Genomic DNA, 20,153 nt, shown 5'->3' on the forward strand with positions numbered 1-20,153 from the left:
GACTGAAATATAGCCTCCCTTAAGATATACTCTGCATCTCCTCCTTCTGCCACTCTATAATTAGGCTTATGGCCTGTTCTGGCCTCACCATCTCTTATTCCGTCTCCCCACACTCTTCTTCCAATAGGGTAGTCTGCATTGTACACTAAATTGCTTGGCAGTGGATTCACAGATCGATATTCGTTTTCTCTTCTCTCGAATATCACGTTGGGAAAATGAACACCAAAATCTTTCTGTTCGAACTCGGATTTCTCTTAATGTACCACTGTCGTCATTTATTCCTATGGAGATGGGGGTAAACAAAATATTTTGGCATTCAGAGGAGAAATTTGATGACTGAAATTTCGTAAAAAAAAATCTCGCTGCAACGAGAAATGTCTTTGTTTTAATTATTACACCCCAACTTGCTTATTACATCAATGGCACTCTCTTCCCTGTAAATGAGTTATACAGAACTGCAAGCAGTTACTTTTTTCAATAATTATGTTTTATTCCATGAACCAGTTTTCGAACCTTTTCAGGTTCATCTTGAGATGGTTTCAGGAAGTTACATCATTACTGCTAGCATAATGCTGGGCAATAGCTTGCGACAGTATAGGCGGCTTTCTTCGGTTGGTGCCCATCTGTATGCCTCCATTTTGATGTCCAGCAGTTATATCAGTACACACACTTCCACACAAACTATATTAATTTACACTCTGACAGTGAGACTTTTCCAGCATCCAGCATGATCTTTACAACTGTTACAGTCTCGCTATCAGAGTGTAAATTAATATAGTTTGTGAGGAAGTGTGTGTACTGATATAACTACTGGACATAAAAATGGAGGCAGACAGATGGACACTAACCGAAAAAAGCCGCCTATACTGTCGCAAGCCAGCACCCAGCATTATGCTAGCAGTAATGATGTAACTTCCTGAAACCATCTCAAGATGAACCTGAAAAGGTTCGAAAACCGGTTTATGGAACAAAACATAATTATTCAGACAAGTGACTGCTTGCAGTTCTGTATAACTTATTTACATTCAAAATACAGTCACGGTTCTAAAATATCCGTAATGGATAAGCATAACGCTCTTCCCTATTTCGCGATAGTACAAAACGAGCTGCACTTCTAGCAGAGTTGCTGTCAAGTCTTCGAATGAAGCACTAGTGAAACGACTGAGTTCACGACATCCAGGGATTTGTGGCAGTATATGACATTTTCGGTTATTTGGAGAGATGTACATGGGGCCAGAAGACGGGATAGTGAAATGCTGAAACTGGTACACATCAAAATAAAATAAAATGAAATAACACCTTAAGTTACACGGCTGTTGGAGAATTTCATTGACGTTCACAATTACTTAACCAGCCGATATCCGCTGTCCATGACGGGCCAGCAGAGATTGAATGGTGTAACTCGTCTTGGATAACCTGGATACTGACACTGGTGTGGATTTGACGTCCGAGCTGGTCTGATGCGTCTTCTATCGGCACAGATCTGGGTATCTTGAAAGCCACGGGAGTTCCTCGACATCACGCAGTTCACAGAGTCATGTGCCATATGTGGGGGATCATTGACATTTTGAAAAATGCATCATGACCCTGTCGGATGAGAGGTAACACTGGTGGACGCAGGATGTCCAACAGGTACTGTTGTGCCGTCGAAGTTCCATACTTAGTGCAGAACTGCGATTCATCGCTGAATATAAAGTGAAGCCATTCATCAGCAGTACATGCTCCACGGTCCCGGCGCCACACCAAACGCAGCTGTTTGCGTTGTGGTGTTAACGAGAGCCTAGGCATGCTACGGTAATGGTCAGGCTGCCGCTAGTCTAGAATCAACTGTGCGGATGACAGAGAATGTTGCAGGCAGTCCATTACCTTTTCTCAGACAGAAGGCGCATATGTGAGCGGGTTACGACGCGCCTGATGAACAATTCGGCGATATTCCCTAGTGGCGCATAGAACTGGTCAACTGGAACATTGACAACGGGTATCCTTGCCTTCAGCCCACCCGGTTAGCAGTGCAATCCAACGCACGGCTTTCCGGGCGGGAACGAGCGCCTGGTCCCCGGCGGACTTGGGTCGAGGTCTGGTGAGCCGACCAGTCTGTGGATGGTTTTTAGGCGGTTTTCCATTTGCCACGGTGAAAGCGTGCTGGTTCCCCTTATTCCGCCTCACCTACACTACGTCGGCGATTGCTGCGCAAACAAGTTCTCCACGTTCGCGTACACCAACATTACTCTACCAAGCAACGTCTGGTGTGAGACGTTCCCTGGGGGGGGGGGGGGGGGGGGTCCACCGGGGCCCGAACCGCATAATAACCCTGGGTTCGGTGTGGGGCGGCGGAGGGGTGAAGTGGACTGCAGTAGTCGTCGTGGGGTTGTGGACTACTGCGGCATGCAGTCCAATAACGACCTACCATAAGAAATTAGACGGTGGTTCATAAAAAATAAGCACCTAGTGAAAAAAAGTCCAATAACAGGCCACTGTCACGTCAGGACGTCCCACAAATTGGAATAGTGCACGATTCGACCAACTGGCAGATGCAGACCCACAATAAGGCCCTTTCAGACAATGTCAGGTGCTGATAACACTGTCTCAGATGAGTACGCGGCATCTCCTTGTCCTTCACAGTGATCATTCAGCATGACAGTGGCCACGCTCCTTACCTACCCGATGAGACCTTGTAACAGTATGAAACACGTACGATGCTAATGTTCCCTGGAAGCAATTCTACCTGTTGCACAAAATTGTAACTCTAATTATCTACATACCTGTAATTCATATACCACCTGTCGAAAAATCGTGCAAGAACGACGCTGATAACCGTCAGAATAGCCGACATCTGAAGATGACATTTACATAACTGCCTATGACGCGCGCGTGTACGAAGATACATTGAGATCTTCTGGCTGTTTAATTTTTATTTATTTATTTTTTGTCAACTAGTGGACATCAAAATCGCTCTTAAGGAACTGAGTGGGTGAGAAAGCTGAACCCTGATATTTGCTTTTTTCCTTTCTTTTTTTAGCTGGTTGTAATCTAAGGGTGTCAAACTCTACACAGATTACTAAAACGAATAAATGTAAATGTTGCTTGATATTCGGGAGCTGTTAGAGCATTGCTCATTCTTCCAGTATGAACGCATGTATATAGTCGGACAATACTATGCTGTTGCTAGGCAACGACTGAACAAAGAAAACGGCACAGAGTGTGCAGAGGACGGAGGGAAAGCGGTGCGTGTGGCAGCGCTCAGCACATGCGGGTCTGCTCTGTGCGCAGCTGCGGCAGTTCCCACGGAAGGAGGCGACAGCCGTCTCGTCGTGGGGAGCTGGTGGCACGCGAAGCTCCTGTCGTCCGGTGGCAGTGGCGATGGCGTCATGCCACGACTACGTCGGCCTCGCCGGCGGCGGCTGCAGGTGAAGACATTCTTATCGACCAAACACTGAGTTAACATCTTTCTATCTTCCAAAGAAAAAAGCTATTAAAAAAACTGTTCCATTCATCTTAACAATTCCAAATAACATTCAGCATATGACAAATTCCCTGTTGACTTCTGTCACGGGTTCTTAGGTCTACGTTTTGTTTGATAATTTTTCCGATGTTACGCGAGCACGAGTGGTTGACGTTATCAAAGCTGCACCATCCATTGCTGGTGGTGGACAATGGAGGGTGAAACTTCGCCAATGTCAGCCTCTCGTGCTGGAGAAACTTCACAAGTGACAAACGTCGGCCGAAGAATTCGTGACAAAAGCCAACGGGCAATTTGTCAAAAAGTGGCCACAAAAGCCTTAACAATTTTGTATTCAGCAAATGATGTTTAGCTACGAGGTGGACATTAATTTGAATGATTCACTTTCTTGTAACTCTTCGTTCATCAACCGATAGCTAGGTGTTTTGATTTCAAAAAAATTGTATTCTGTAGACATTACTAAGTATTCCATTTCCTCTCCTCAAGATCGGTTCCGAAACTTATCGCAGCGTACTATTCACGTAGACCCGTCGTTATTAAAAACATAACATAAAATCGACTTAGATTCACAGAGTGCAGGTAACCCGGGATAACGTTATTCGTCCGCTTGCAGGAAGTTGACAGTAAACAAATGCAGCCGGCCCCGGTGGCCGAGCGGTTCTTGGGGCTTCAGTCCGGAACCACTCGGCTGCTATGGTTGCAGGTTCGAATCCTGCCTCGGGCGTGGATGTGTGTGATGTCCTTAGGTTAGTTAGGTTTACTTAGTTCTAAGTCTAGATAGAGGACTGATGACCTCAAATGTTAAGTCCCATAGTGCTTAGAGCCATTTGAACCATTTTTGAAACAAATTCAGACACGAGGAAAACGCACGGTGGTCATTCAGTCAACTCTATTCAGATGATGGTTTATGTGAATACAATATGTGCTACTGAAAAATAAGAAATGCTGCCTATCTGTTGTTCTAAAAATAACATCAGAGTGGTAGTTCTGTTTGACAAGGATTTACTCCTATGCCCAATGACAGATCTGTACATTATTCAGTAAAGTACTCCTTTGCAATTCATGGTGTAAGTGGACCGGATACGGACGGAATGGTGATTGCCATGTATACTAGTTCGAGGAATGACACTCTCCTCTTCAGACCGTCGTGTGAGCTCACTGCACCACAAGCAGAACAGTAACATCGACGGCTTCGTTTGCACGAGTTCCACAACCATTGCGTTTCCTTGAATTGAAACGTCCCGTTTCCTGGAGCATCGCAACAAGACGAGAAAATATACGTGGGGAAAGTGGATTCTTGCCACCGTTCCGCTCCTTTGCCTGAGCATCGTTAGTCTACTTTCAGCCACAATGAAAGTAGCGATGACGCAGCTTTTAGTGTAAACAACATGTCGTTTTGAAGCACTACAGTACAGGATTACATGTACCCATTTAGTAAATAAGAGAACATTAAGGCCACGATTACGTTCGGAAACACTAACCTGAACGACTTTTTTATTTTCTGTTTCCACTTATGGAAACACCGACACATCTCAGCCGTTTCAGAAGCTTCAGTACTACAAAATTCCCTGATAATGCAATGCTTCTTTACCTAAATTGTCGAAGATTCCCTTGATTTGTGACAGCAAAGATTTCCTTAAACGACATTTGATGATAAATGCTCATGTTCATAGATCTGATCTATGAAGGGTTTTTCCTTTATTTCCAACATGCTCTATTACAATATTTATAATACTACATGTAAGAACTATGAAGGATGTGAGGACTTCAGACAAATAGGAGCTACAGCTGAAACAGAAATAAAATTTGGTGCGGCTAAAATTAACGGTGTTTTTCAGTAGAATCGTTAAAACACGACATTGCATTTTTCCCCACGCACTGTGGGAGTATAATTTGCATTTCCACATCTGCGTTGTGTTTATTTACTTGCATCACAATTCCCAAGGTACTGCGTACGAGTTTAGGAGAGCTTTCTTAACAGTCTTGATCGCATGACAAAGTAAATGACCGTTTCAGATTTTGTAACACAAAAGAAGAGGCTAATTACATAGCTCAAGCGTCAAGTTCGAACAAGTCACACCACATCTTAATGTTCTCTTTTTTTTATCATTACACGTTAACAGTATACTTAACTTCATCAGATTTGGAGGTGGTTATACTACAAAGGTTCATTCATAGAATTTTGTGAAGATTATTGTTTAATTAGTAGACAGTAGGTGAGCAAAGTCCTTATAAACAACTTCAATACTGAAACTGATCATCAGCCACCTCCTGTGTCATTATCAAAAATTAAAAATTAAGATACACACCTGAACGTTAATTAAACGCTTAGCATCACCGTTTGCTCATAATAATCAGTCCTTGCACGGTACTGTCCTCTTTTGTAAAAACTCTCAAATGGATGATGTAAAATGAGCATCCGTCAGTAGAAAAGCAACTGAGCTATGTGAGAACACATAAGGTGCCAGGCGACGATTGAATTCAGAAATCACCCGGAATGGCCTGTTTCTTAGCTCGCGTACATCGTGAATCTTCAGGATTATTTAAAATATTCTAAATTCGAATCTAATTAGAATGAGATTTTCACTCTGCAGCGGAGTGTGCGCTGATATGAAACTCCCTGGCAGATTAAAACTGTGTGTCGGACCGAGACTCGAACCCAGGACCTTTGACTTTCGCGGGCCAGTGCTCTACCATCTGAGCTACCCAAGCACAAATGACGACACGTTCTCACAGCTTCAATTCTGCCAGTAAGAAAATGCAAAGGTCCCGAGTTCGAGTCTCTTCCGGCACACAGTTTTAATTTGGCAGGAAGTTTAAAATCTAATTATTTTCATAGAGAGAATTCATATGAATCAACATAGTCTAGAGACCATCGTGCGTGTGAAACACTGAACTAAATTCCGTCCGAATAGGCCTCGGAAGGCCCGACGGTACCGGTCGACCGCCGTGGCACCCTCATCCGATAGGGGTCACTGGATGCGGATAAGGATGGGTATGTGGTCAGCACACAGCTGTCCCGACCGGTTGTCACTTTTCGCACTGGATTGTGTGAAACATTACCCGAGGTTTTCATACACCATGTCCCGTAGACTAAGGGTTCAGGCCAAGTGACAGTTCTTCTACTTCTTGAAACTTTCAGTACCATATTGCGCTGTAAACCATTAACAAACTACACAGTATGCGGATCAGTTTCTCGATTATGTGACTGGTTCGCAGACAGAGCAGTGAACCAAGTGCTTGGACCTCTTGAACTCGTCGTCGGGAGGAGGTAATTTTAACTAGACTCCGGATAGGGCACTGTCTTTTTAGCCTTCGACATCTTTGAAGTGGCGATCCTCCCCCACTCTGTCCCCACTGCTCTCAGCTGTGGACGGTGAGACATCTTTTACTTGAGTGCCCCTATTTTACTCCGCTACGCACCTGTCTACAGCTGTCGCCTGATATATCTTCCATTTTAGCAGATGACACGCGCTCAGCCGATCGCGTTCTCGAGTTCATTAGTGCCAGTGAGATGACGTCAGTCCTTTGAAGCCCCTTTTGGGGACAAACAATACCCCTTCTATAGTGGTTTTTTTACGCTTTCCTTCTGTTTTTAGTTTCCCCAATTGTTGAGTTTCACTCCCATTGCTGCTGGTTTCCAGTTTCGTTTTTTTACCTTTTCCTAAGTCACAGACCGGGCGCTAATGACCGTAGCAGTTTTGCTGAAATTAATGTCTTTCAAATGGCTATTGTCACTCATGCAACGTTTTCCAACAAAATTTCATTCTTCTTTTGGCTGTCGAGCAGGCTATATCCCAGCACACTTTCAGAACTGGTCCTTTGACTGCCTCCATAAGTTAGACGGCAAATGACTAGTTGGTTAATCAAACAGGTAGCAAAACATGCACATAAAATGCCAAAGAGGAGCCAAGCGTAAAGGCTTACACCAGACTGGCAGTCCTAGACATTGATGTATTAATGCAGTAATATGCACAGCAAATGTAAAGTTAGAGGTTAGACATTACAAGTTTAAGCATCTCACTGACGTTGTATGCGAATATTTGACTCTGGATAAATTGAACACAAGTAAATTCTAATTTTTGTGTACTGATAACACGTCTTCATTTAGAAACCTTATACAGTCGAAAAACAATGTTTTTCAAAGTAGAGCTTTTGGTTACCTGAATTACCCATGTAATTTGGTTAACATATAGCAAGAAGAAAGAAACCAACAGCCTATTTCATACTTGCGAGATCCCTGTATTGTTCTGACATAGCCGAACGGGATTAACCGAGCGGTCTCAGGCGCTGCAATCATGGACTGTGCGGCTGGTCCAGGTGGAGGTTCGAGTCCTCCCTCGGGCATGGGTGTGTGTGTTTGTCCTTAGGATAATTTAGGTTAAGTAGTGTGTAAGCTTAGGGACTGATTACCTTAACAGTTCAGTCCCATAAGATTTCGCACACATTTAAACATTTTTTTAGTTCCGACATAATTAATTTAGACAGCCGCTTCTTGAAGTTACTGGAAGTCTGAAACCGTAAGAAGTGTCTCATTAGTTTAGTGACCGGACAGAACACTCCAGGCTCGACTATATGTTTATCTTTGGCACAGCCTGCATGAGAGCCACACTCTGTTTGATGAAACACTGGGCCGTAAAACAGGCATTACAAAATGAATATGTGTACGAGTCTGATGCCTCAAGCATGGTCTTAGTGCAGTTGACTATAAAGAGCTTATGTAGTGTATCGTCTTATGCTTGTGATTTCGTTGACAAAGAGAGATAATTAAATGTGGATAGCGTAATCCTCTTGGACAACACCAAATGTACCGCCCGGATTAAAATAGCCATCCGACAGGCAGATCATCGTTGACACTGTCATATGTCCATACTCGATCAGAACATGCGAAGAAAGTCTGAACTGAATCCAAAACATTGGCTGTCAGTCAGGTGCCCATGACCTGTACAGTACCATCTCTCATCCACTTGTCCACTTGTGGCTAATATTGTTGACGATAATTTCTATCAGTTCCAGTAATCAAAGAAGATACCTCTGAATATAGCACCAACGTCTCATCCTCCTACGTAAACTGTGATTTTGAGGAATTGGTGGTACAGCTAACCAATACATGACGTCGAATTTAATCATAAGTATGCATAAAGTTGTTTGCAGTAAGCAGCATACGATTTTTATGACAGACGAGATATCGCAAATGGGGCTCCATAATGCCTGCTAGGTCCACTATTGTTTCTCACAAACATAAACGGCTTTCCACCTAATATTCATCAAGTAGTATTAACTCTTTTTGAAAATGAGATTAGTGCTGTAATTAGTCCAAACCTAAATACAGCAACAAAATAAATAGTAAATTATTCTCGTAAATGTGTTACTGAGTAATTTCGGTAATGGCCTCAGTTTCAAAAACCGCTAACATATTCAGTTCTGCACACGTGGAGACACAACAAGAATTATAAATGTAACGCATGGCAAGGAAATGGTAAATAGGATGCGAACTATCAACTTCAGATTGAACTAGTATATTCTAGAACTCCTAAAACAACTCGTTTCAAAGGCGCTTGCTCGGAGAGTCGTTGCAAGCCTTGGGGAGAGAGAAACAGGTAGAATAACATGTCTAGCATAAAATGAGATTTTCACTCCGTAGCGGAGTGTGCGCTGATATGAAACTTCCTCGCAGATTAAAACTGTATGCCGAACCGAGGCTCGAACTAGAGACTTTTGCCTTTCGTGGGTAAGTGCTCTACCAACTGAGTTATCCATGCACGACTCACGACCCGTCCTCACAGCTTCAGTTCTGCCAGTACCTTGTCTCCTACCTTCCAAACTTCACAGAAGCTCTTCTGCGAACTTTGCAGAACTAGCACTCCTGGAAGAAAGGATATTGCGAAGATATGGCTTAGCTGCAGCCCGGTGGATGTTTCCAGAATGAGATTTTTCACTCTGCAGCGGAGTATGCGCTGATATGAAACTCCCTGGCAGATTAAAACTGTGTGCCGAACCAATGTTCGAACTCGGGACCTTTGCCTTTCGCGGGCAAGTGCTCTATCAACTGAGCTACCCAAGCTCGACTCACGACACGTTCACAGAAGAGCTTCTGTGAAGTTTAGAAGGTAGGAGACGAGATACTGGCAGAATTGAAACTGTGAGGACGGGTCGTGAGTCGTGCATGGATAACTCAGTTGGTAGAGCACTTGCCCGGGAAAGGCAAAGGTCCCGAGTTCGAGCCTCGGTCCGGCACACAGTTTTAATCTGTTAGGAAGTTTCATATCAAACGTATGTTATTTCAGTAATTGCTCAAAAACGTGCTATGAGAATAATATATGCTGCTACCGCATTATCATGTTGTAGACTTCCATTTAAACAATTAGGAATTTTAAGCACTCTTTCACAGTGTAAGTATTCCCTCATAAAGTGTGTAGAAAATAACCAACTACAGATGAATGATGTAGATACAATACCAGAAGAAAAAATTACAGTCATTATTCCGTATTAAGGTTGACTTTATCTGAAAAGAGGTGCAAAATACCAACATCAAACGTTTTTATCACCTACCCAATGTCATGAGATGTTTGGTAAAAAGAAAAGAAAATTTGGAAACAAGGGGCAAAAATTCTCTTTGACAACTTCGTCTATTTCTCACAAATTTTTTTGTTTATTTAATGGGTAAAATGGGTACAATATTGTTAATGGGTAATAACTAATTTATATTAATAGAGAAGACTTGTAAATGTTTACCACATAGCCATATCTACATATCAATGTACAATATGAATGTAAAATGACTCGTTCCACATTATTACAGTGAATACGAACTAATAATAAATTGAACATGAATCTAACTTAGCGTGTCTTAGTGATTTCAGCCAGAGAAGGGAATACTCAGACAGTTAAAACAAATGGAATAAAACTATTAGCAGGACGATGGTGCATGTGTTGCATCGTTCATAGGTTGAAAACATAGTGACAGATTGTGCAGTACATCAGAGAATTAAAATTATGCTAATTTCAAGATTAATGGGTACTCATTAGATGCAGACTGTGAAAAGCCGGACTAATATCAAAGACAAATCACTACGCATGTGCGATTTATTTTAGCAGAATATAGGATGGATCGGTATGGGTTTTTTATAAGTTTATGCCACTCCTCCGCGAGTCTGTAATCTTGTTCAGCTAACGTCTGTATAGGTAACGAGGCGACCAAAACATTTTTGTTCTGCACGGTGGTCACAGTAAATCTTTTCAGTCTATCGTACGACTGACTTCAGAAATGTTGATCACTGGCGTGCATTACGGAGGTGTCTTGCAGAAATTAGGCAATATTTTCCGCAGTCTACGATAGTGAAGATCTTTTTTCCATTACACAATTTCATTTTCAATTTTGTCTTCGATTTTAAGATTGGCTCCTACTGTACACCAATAGAGCTCCAAGTATGGGAATCGTAACTTTGCTGTACATGTAAGCTACAAATTTACACATCTGATTGTGACACTGCATAGTGTTGATACATCTCATAACGTTAATTACTCTCCTACCATGTCACACACCAGACCATCTTATTTTGGTCTCGTCTGCAGAAATGTCATGCATGTTCTTCTGCATTTTTGACTTCACCGTAGCCAATGGAGTCAAAATAATTAACACAAGGAAATCTTCGCAGTGACTTACTATGGCAAGAGGGAGGATATCCGAGTTAGAACCTTGTAGCTGCCACAAAACTCGGAACAACTTTTTTTTAATAACATGAAGGAAGTCGAGCTGCTGGAACAAATTATTTCGCGCTCCAGTGGAGCACTGTACTCATTTCACGGTCCGTGGATGGGAGACGAAATATCAAGAATGGCTATTAATTTCGCGTGGACTCGTAAGTATCGCTCTGGAAATGAGATAATTAATTTGTCAGGCGGAGAGAATCGTTAGCATAGTAACAGAAATAATCTGAACACAGAAACACTGCGAAGTTGCTTAAAAAGATACTCCGAAACTTTGGTTTCATAAATGTTGTGAACCAAGTAAGCAAAAACAGGTAGATAATGGATCACAACATTGAAGAGTTTCACGGAATGAGTTGGAACAGTGCGCGATACTCTACCACAAAACTCACTGTTGGGTAACAGTGTGAGAAACTGAGAATTAACTGAATTCATTGAATATGACATTCATGTAAAAGTTACCAATCCGTGGTTTCGTGTAACAGTGTCATATCCTTCTATTATTTACACATGCATGACCAAACACCTACTTAGAGTGAAGGTCTAAGGAGGTATTCATAAGTTCAGTTGTAGGTTTCGCTCTGCATTATTTGCATGAAACTGACTGCATAGAGGCTGCCGTCAACTGACTGAGAGGTGTTACAGGAGTAGGCTGAGGAATGAAAACATTTTCCTTTAAAGAACGTATTCAGGCTTCTGAAGTCGTTTACTTTGTTGAATCTTAGGTCTTCTGCATGGAAACATTGACGAGACATGGTATGTTTCAGGACATACTATTCGGTATAATTGCAATTTCCATTCCATGTCTACCATTACGTAATTCCTCAAACAAAAATGTTTTGTGTTTTGATACAGTGAAGTAAAAGCACTACATATAATAGAAATCGTACAGTATTTTTCTAAAACCTAAAATAAGAATCGGAGCTGCCTGAATTTTTTGACAGTAACATAGATTCTTCATGTAGCTACTATTCTTTGGGAACATTTTTCAACATTCTGTTTTATAAACTTTTCATAAAAACAAGACCAAAACACAAAGAACAATGTTTATAGAAATATTGTAGTATTAAGTGACATCAGAACAATTCGACGAGTCTTGTCTGATACATCAGACAGATTTATAAGAAGGTATGGTTATCCTAAGAAAGAAATTTATGAACGGTTTACAATTAAAATTTTAGCAGCAGCAAAATCTGCAGAATCAGAGTAGTCATTAGTCAGTGGATGACTTACTACAGTTCTAAGTAAGTGGCACGTAAATGGTAGCACTATAGGATATGATATACGTAGCCATAGCCTCTTTTGAAACAGACAGAAGTGTACGAATCAGCCAACGCTATATTGTGTATCGGTTTGAAAGTATTGGTTGGCTAGTCACCTACGAACAAATTTTCTAGAAGCAGATCACGTCCACACATTGAGTATTCCGGTCTCAGACACGAAATTCGCTGTCTTGGCACTGTAACCGACAGTTTTTTCCCTTATTCTTTGCCTGTTGTTCGAAACCGTATCGACAGTTCGGATATCACGGAGCTGACCTTCACATTCAGATGAGTTTTAAGGAAGAATTCAGCTTTCCTATCTTGTAGAAGGAAGGAAAAGAAGTTTCATCGGAGCAGTCAAGCATAGTATCATATTCAAGCCCTTCAAAGTCCGACAAGTCCCTCTACTAACGTCCCCTTTCGTCCACCGCCGGGAAGTAATACTGTTGTTTTGAGCTGCTAAATATCATCGGTTCACTCTTATTGCGAATCTCAGTACGTCAGCTAAACACAAATCTGTTTAACTATCTAATGTCGATCTGAAGTGCAACGTCTTTGATTTTTTATGTGTTTTACACGTGTTGTCACTATATCGTGTGAGCAGCGTAGTTCAGACGACTGCACTACAGTGGCCAGTAACATTAGTTTTAGCATATAAAGATTTTATCGTGTGCTGTATTCGGAGACACTGGTGTTTCTAACCAGTGAAGTGAACATAATTAATTTCCAATACAGATTAATAATCAATTTCTTTCAAAACCCATATGACGCAATATTTTTTGGAATTTGATGACACGTATGTTCAGATAGAAGTCATGAAGTGAGCATGATTAATTTTCAATACAGATCAACAATTTCGTCTTTGCAAAATCGTTATAACTTTATCACAAATGCTATTGAATGAAATGAATTGAAGTAAGGAAAATAATGTATGTATAACAATTTTACTTCCAGGGGAACTTTGAAATTTACTAGCAGGAGTTTGACATCAACTGCAATAAAAAAAATTTAAAGGACACTGAAAAAATAAGATTTTTAGTAACTGTTTGATTTTTGAATTATATTTGTGGATATGACAAAATTAATTTTGTTGCTGGCTACTGTAGATTTGTGTGCTGTGCGATGAACTTTAATGACAGCTTTTAAACGTCAATTTGCCGCTAGTTTTATGGAATACCAACAACGCTATTCAGTAACTGATGACAACTGAGTCCTGTAACATCGAGTGTTTATTTTTCACAAACGATCTAATAGTATAAACATTTCGTGAATATTTTCTCTGTGTGTTCGCTATACTTTCATCTTAATGTTTTGTTAAAAAATTCCAAGTTGCATCTTGGGTCAAAGTTCGAACTTCAGGGATCCATCGTTGGATAATTCAGTTCAGTGATCCAAGGAAAGCATGGGCTTATAACCATCAAATAGATGATGTCAGTAAAAAGAATGTGACCTTGAAAACAACCACCCGATTATGGACGTGTCAACCTTAGCACGCAATGCCATCCATAAAGATAATCTGCGATTCATAACGATAATAAAGGCTTGCTGTCCTGTATTGATGTAAGTCTAAAAGAACAAAAGTACAGAACATTTAGAAAACAGTCTGGAGACCTGGAAAGAGATCTTTCACGTTATTGGTTTGGTGCTACTATGCTTTTGCCAAAGTGTCTTCTGTATTTGATGCTACCTATTGAAAATAAAATTCTGGTATATCCCTTTCAATTCGCTTTGTTTAATCATTAGATAAGAAGAAAAATACTGAGAAACATTCAAAAACACAGCATTTTATTTACTTCGTCAGGAAATCCTTCGACGTGCTAAGTTAGACAGTTGAGTGTAGTGATTTGTTTTAAATACCATTTGTATCATTATCACTGTTCAATAGCAGCACTCTATTTCTTGGAACATCATTCATTTGTTATAGAAAAGTCCGGAGCAAATTAGATGAAGGTGCCCAAATCATTTCTGTTTCAGTTTACGAAGCCTAGATTTATTGTGTCGTCACAACCCAGCAGTCGACCACTGACATCTTACAGTTGCTAACCAGTGAATGCCCTGCAGTTCTCAATTTGACATTCGCAGGAGCTCATCTGCCAAAGTATGAGTCCGTTTACTCTCCAAAATCTGTTTGAGCAATACCTCATGCAGTAGTCTATCCGAGTCAACTCGACGAATGCATCTCAGTCAGCAAACTTGTCCCAGTTTCAGAACTCATGATACTGTTGCACTGGCAAGCAGATGTTCGCCATAGAGTCTTCAAGGGGAGGAATATGTGGGGAACACGAACTGGAAGAATTCACGGAATGACAGGAAAATATTTGGAGACCTCAGGGCATAATTTCCGTCGCGTTATGTCCTCAAAGACTTGCTTCAGAGCTCATACAGTTATGGGAAGAATCTCCTGGGACACGTTGCAAGCGTCGCTTGTCTAAAACGAAGTATCGTAGATCTTCTCTAACTTGAACTGTCTACATTTACAGTGTGTATAATAAGCTACTCCGGATTCTGTATTGGTACATGACGATCTTTGAGAAAATTGAATATTCTTCGTTCCTCCAAATCCTAGTAAAAAAGTTTCCAAAAAACGTTTTTTTGTCATTTAGGTCATTAGTCTTTTGATGTGTTTTATGGCCCACCCTGAATTCCTCCCTTATGACAACCTCTTCATTTGCACCCATTGTGATCAGTTATTTGTTGGATAAATTCCAATCCCTCTCTTCCCTATAGCTTTTCCTTCTAGAGGTCCCTTCAGTACTGTGGAAGTTATTCTCTGGTATCTTAAGTCCTATGTATCATTTTGTCCTTTCTTCTCTCCCACTCATTCTATAGAGAACCGCTTTCAGACCGTTTTCAGTATCCTTCTATAACCTCACATTTCAATCACTTTGATTCTTTTCTATTCCGTTTTTTTCCGCTTTTGTGCCAGGAACTAGTCTGTTGTAATGAACTGCCTATCGCCTGCGCAGAAAAAATGATGTCATATGGTAATAGGTGCCGTTATCCCTATGACAGAGCACTATGGAGTCAGAAGGTACGTTCGGAGTGTAGTAGGACATACTCATTCTGCTGACACAGCCGAATATTTCCTCCACCACTTCTGTAAAACAATGTTGAGACGTCTTAACATCAGAGGCAGGGCGTTCAGGAAAGTTGACTGGACGAAAAAACCAGGCAATATGAAGTAACCATTGCCTAATGATGGTGACTGAGGACGCCAACTTGTTATGGTATCCAGGGTAATGCGCTGAAAAGAGGAAAACACAAACCAGTTTGGCTCACATCAACACTACTCGAATCAGACCCTCTCTCTGCTGTGCGCAGACGTTCTCAGCCAGTCAATATGTTTATGTGATGCTGAACACAGCAGTCTTTGCCAGTCACTAACATTAGGATGAGGACTGCTAGTAGTACAACATGATACAGCCAAACACGTATTCCGGACTTCGACTGCTGAAGTTGCAAGCGTCCAGCTGAACAAAAGGTTGTATGTAGACCACATACTATCTTCCCACTGTTTGGTCACGTTCGGTGGGCCACCTGAGTGGTGGTCGCGTGTTCAAGTCTGGGCTGGTAGCCATCCAGCTACACAGTTGCTGCTCACCAGCCTCGGTGGGCCCACATTATTGTTGATCACTGTCCAGAGTAGGCATATATGTCCTTTAATGTCGATCATACTCGGAATTATGATTTAGATTCATTCCTTCTGGGCGTTGCTGTCTGTGGCCACAAGACGGCCAAGCTACTTAGCGCTGTGTCTATTACACACACTATCTGCGACAGTGTGCGGACGTCACCATCTTTCCGCAATCTCGCTGATGTCAGCAGCCAACGGCTGCTCCACGCTCTCGTGGCTCATATTATCATCGGGAGCTAACCTCAATAAAAAACTATTACATTCAAGAATGTTTTGTTAGTGGTCCGCTGCATGGTTCCACTCAATGCCACAGCTCACAACGCACATCCAGGCAACTGAAGCGGCGCCTTATCCTGACCTACAAACAGTTGATTCCTCTGTCTCTGAGGAGGTCAAATTTTAGCCTCAAGATCATAGTCCATGATTTACTTACACACACTGCTACGTTATTTCTTCCTATAATTAAGGCTTATGTTTGAAAGAGATTGACTTATTTTAGCTACAGTTGCTCTCTTTTACGATAATTGTCTGCTTTTTATATCCTGACTGCCACATTTTTTATGCATATCTTTGATTTTAGTAGCAAAATACATTCAACGAGAGTTCATCACTAATCTTATTTCTGTTACCACTTATTATTATCGTCCTCATTTGGTTTCCTCTCAATCCATTTTCAGTGTTCATTAAACTGTTCATTCCATTCAATAGGTCCTCTAATTCCTCCTCACATTCATAGAGGATAGCACTGCCGTCAGTGAGTCGTATAGTTAATATTCCTTCATCTTGAAACCTGACAACTATATACAGCATGGAATCGCTGAGAATGACACTGTGAGAGTTAACCTGTACCTGAACTAAAACAACTGTAGTTTTGGTGCTGATGCTAATGGGGAATAGTTGCTATAGATGACCAAATTTCGCACTCTTGGAGCCGTTCTTCAGAGTTTGTTGCAATAACAAAAACAATAAAAAAAAGAGAGAAGAAGACCCAAACTCATTTGTCAACACTGGCGAGTCGGCCAGAACCAGCAGCTAAGCTTGACAGAATTTGCAGCTAATTCACATTAGCCTCTCACGTTAAATTGGGTAACCCAATCAGCAGAAGCCTTATGCGACACGAGCTTTCCGGTCGTGGCTGACTTACCTTTGTCCACGGAGTTAGCGACGAGCAGCGGCGGCAGCAGCACCAACAGCAGCGCCCACAGCGCGCGCCGGCCACGCATCCTGGCGGCCGCGCACTGCAACACACAGAGCACGTAGGTCAGCTAGCTACGCCACTGTCATGACTGGATTCGGGAAATGTACTCGATCAGCATTTAATAGTATTATCATCAACGTAGCATTCAACCATAAAAAGTATTTACGTACTTGGTGATTTTTCGTTACAAGAGCATTAGCAGGTGGACTAATGCAAGTTTTTGTGTCTAAAAAACAATATCGTCTACTAATGCTGGAGACAGCCTCAAAGACTACAAATACCTCATTAGTTGTATTAGTTGTTTTTCGAACACAAACAAGCTCAGAAAGCTGAAGTGTTTAAACGTAACCGCGCGAGGGTCGCTTTGTGGCATTGTTCGACTACTGTCTAAGTACTCTGTCCTGCCGATGTGTGTTTTTTAACTTGTACTACGGAAGATCTGGTGCCGTTTGCTCTACAAGTTGCTTAATTTCAGTCGTTCTTCTTTTCTGTTATAGCTTTGTTATTGTCTCTCTAACATGCTAGCACAGTAATGACTGACGTCACGATCCGATCGTTGAGCGACCACTTGTGACGAGCTCAGTTTGCTGTGTTTTAAAAAACTAACCGCACCGCTGTTAATACTTGAGTGCCTAAGTTTCCTCAGCCTATTTTAACTTCAGTCAGTTTGTGTATAATTCCAAGCAGTATTGTACAATACGACGTGGAAGTTTTATAAATTGTAAACAGTCCTATTGGGTTCTGAAACTGCAGTTTTTCCAGGAGTAGCTGATTCAAGGGTAACGTCTATCTCCGAATGTATGAAAACTCTGACCTGTAGCAAGAGATTCCAACTCTTTTTTAAAAGTAACTCATTACAGTTCGCGAACCACAGTCTCTCAGCGTGTAGACAAATATGTGGCCACATTGATAGAAACTGTCAGTGAAACCCACTGTTTGTTGTTACAGGGTACAAGACAGTGTAGAAGAAACGTAAAAAATCCATGAATCGGAAACAGTTTTTAGTAATGTGAAGAGATGTACAGGAAAGCATTGGAGTCATTTACGTTGTTTCCTCCACGATTAAACTAAATTACTAATTTTGTAAATGGAAAATAACGACTATTAGTTATTTGGCGTCCTGTAGACGGAACAGCCACACGTTCTACTTACCAGCATTTTAAATGCAGACAACTATTATCAGTTCTACATCAACACACACATTAGGATTTGCTGAGCGAGGTGGCGCAGTGGTTAGCACACTGGACTTGCATTCGGGAGGATGACGGCTCCAACCTACGTCCGGCCATCCTTATTTAGGTTTCACAAGATTTTCCTAAACTGCTTCAGGCAAATGCCAGGATGTTCACGGCCAATTTCCTTCCCCGTCATTCTCCAATCTGATGGGACCGGTGACCTTGCTGTCTGGACCCCTCCCGCAAACCAACGAACCACACTAGGATTTCAAGAAAAATTCACTTGTCTAAAACTATAACTTTTATGGATGCAGATTTGGCACAGGTTTTTAACAGATTAGAAAGAAACTTTTCCTGAGTGTTCCACTCAGAAGTATGAGGTGATTCTGGATTTAACGTAGTAGCAGTAACTGTTCACCTAGTGTGTTCCGTTGCAATCGTTCGACATATTGATAATAGAAAAAATGTTTCTGTTACGGTTTCATAAGAAGGTAAGCGAAGGTTTTTCTAATTTTACTGCCCTTGAACTGAATCGAGTTTCGGGGTGTTTGATTGATCTAGATGCGTATGACAGGCGCTGAACTGTCAAAAGTGTAATCAGTCCTATTTCGAAGAAAATTCTGAAAAGTGTGTATGTTCAAATGGTTCAAATGGCTCAAATAGCTCTGAGCACTATGGAACTTAACTTCTTGAGGTCATCAGTCCCCTAGAACTTAGAACTACTTAAACCTAAATAACCTAAGGACATCACACACATCCATGTCCATGGCAGGATTGGAACCTGCGACGTAGCGGTCGCGCGGTTCCAGACTGTAGCGCCTAGTACGGCTCGGCCACGCCGGCCGGCAAGTGCGTAAATATTACACCTTCTTTTGAGTGCCAGTGTTGTGCTTCATTTGTTTCCTCCAACATTTTAGCTCATTGGGAGTGCATCCAATTCTATCATGTATCTCTTATGCTGAACTAATCGCGTGCCTTGGATCAGTGGAAGAACAAGTGGACAGTAGGATGACTATAAGACAAATGCTTAGACGTTAGTAGGAGCAGGTAGAAATACGGTTCCACCGTAAATGATATTTCGGAACAGTTATAAGAAGTGGTTTCGCTTACCAGTAGCACTCCTGATTTTAAATGCAGTGTGCTTCGTTGGAAAGCGAGTGCTGTCGATCAGTATGTAGAAACTACAAGAAAATAACGCCTTCCATTAAGTAAAGGCTCCCACCCTATTACAGACTACTCTTTGCATTAGATTTATTGCTCCTTTACACCTACACGTATACGACTGTGATAAATGAAGAGAAAAAGATAATTCTTGGTCAAAAGTTCATTCTAAGTAAAACGCTGATATCTGCAAAAAAAAAAAAAAAAAAAAAAAAAAAAAAAAAAAAAAGAATAAAGTGAAACTTTTGATGACGTATGACGCTCCGAACTATTTTTGGCTACGCGTACTTCGTACTGTATTTTCACTTCGGGGCGTAACATGACAATACAGATCGTATCAGTGAAACACAGATGACCTGGTGAAAAGTACAAGTTGCCCGTTTCAAGAGAGGTATTGCTGGTTCTAGGTGTGCGCCACAATGACAGACAAATCCGTTATCAATTACTGTGGGAGAAGTTTCCCTAGCGACAATCATGATGGAACGAATGTCGTTCTCTCGTAGCTACGTAAAATACTTCATAAATAATGGAAAAGGCAATCCGGAAGGCAAAT

At 41.4% G+C, this 20,153-nt stretch overlaps 1 protein-coding gene across 3 annotated transcripts in view; it reads right to left on the minus strand.

Moving 5' to 3' along the window:
• LOC124616008 (hemicentin-2-like) overlaps window positions 1-20,153 on the minus strand; it is a 1,911,634-nt gene that overhangs the window by 866,589 nt on the left and 1,024,892 nt on the right. For all 3 annotated transcript variants that reach the window (XM_047144221.1, XM_047144219.1, XM_047144220.1), the window contains one exon: window positions 17,211-17,304. In XM_047144221.1, coding sequence (XP_047000177.1) covers window positions 17,211-17,289 — 79 coding nt within the window. In that variant the 5' untranslated portion in view covers window positions 17,290-17,304. The remainder of the gene's footprint in view (window positions 1-17,210; window positions 17,305-20,153) is intronic.

The sequence above is a fragment of the Schistocerca americana genome, chromosome 5 (assembly GCF_021461395.2).
Source record: "Schistocerca americana isolate TAMUIC-IGC-003095 chromosome 5, iqSchAmer2.1, whole genome shotgun sequence".
NCBI lineage: Eukaryota > Metazoa > Arthropoda > Insecta > Orthoptera > Acrididae > Schistocerca > Schistocerca americana.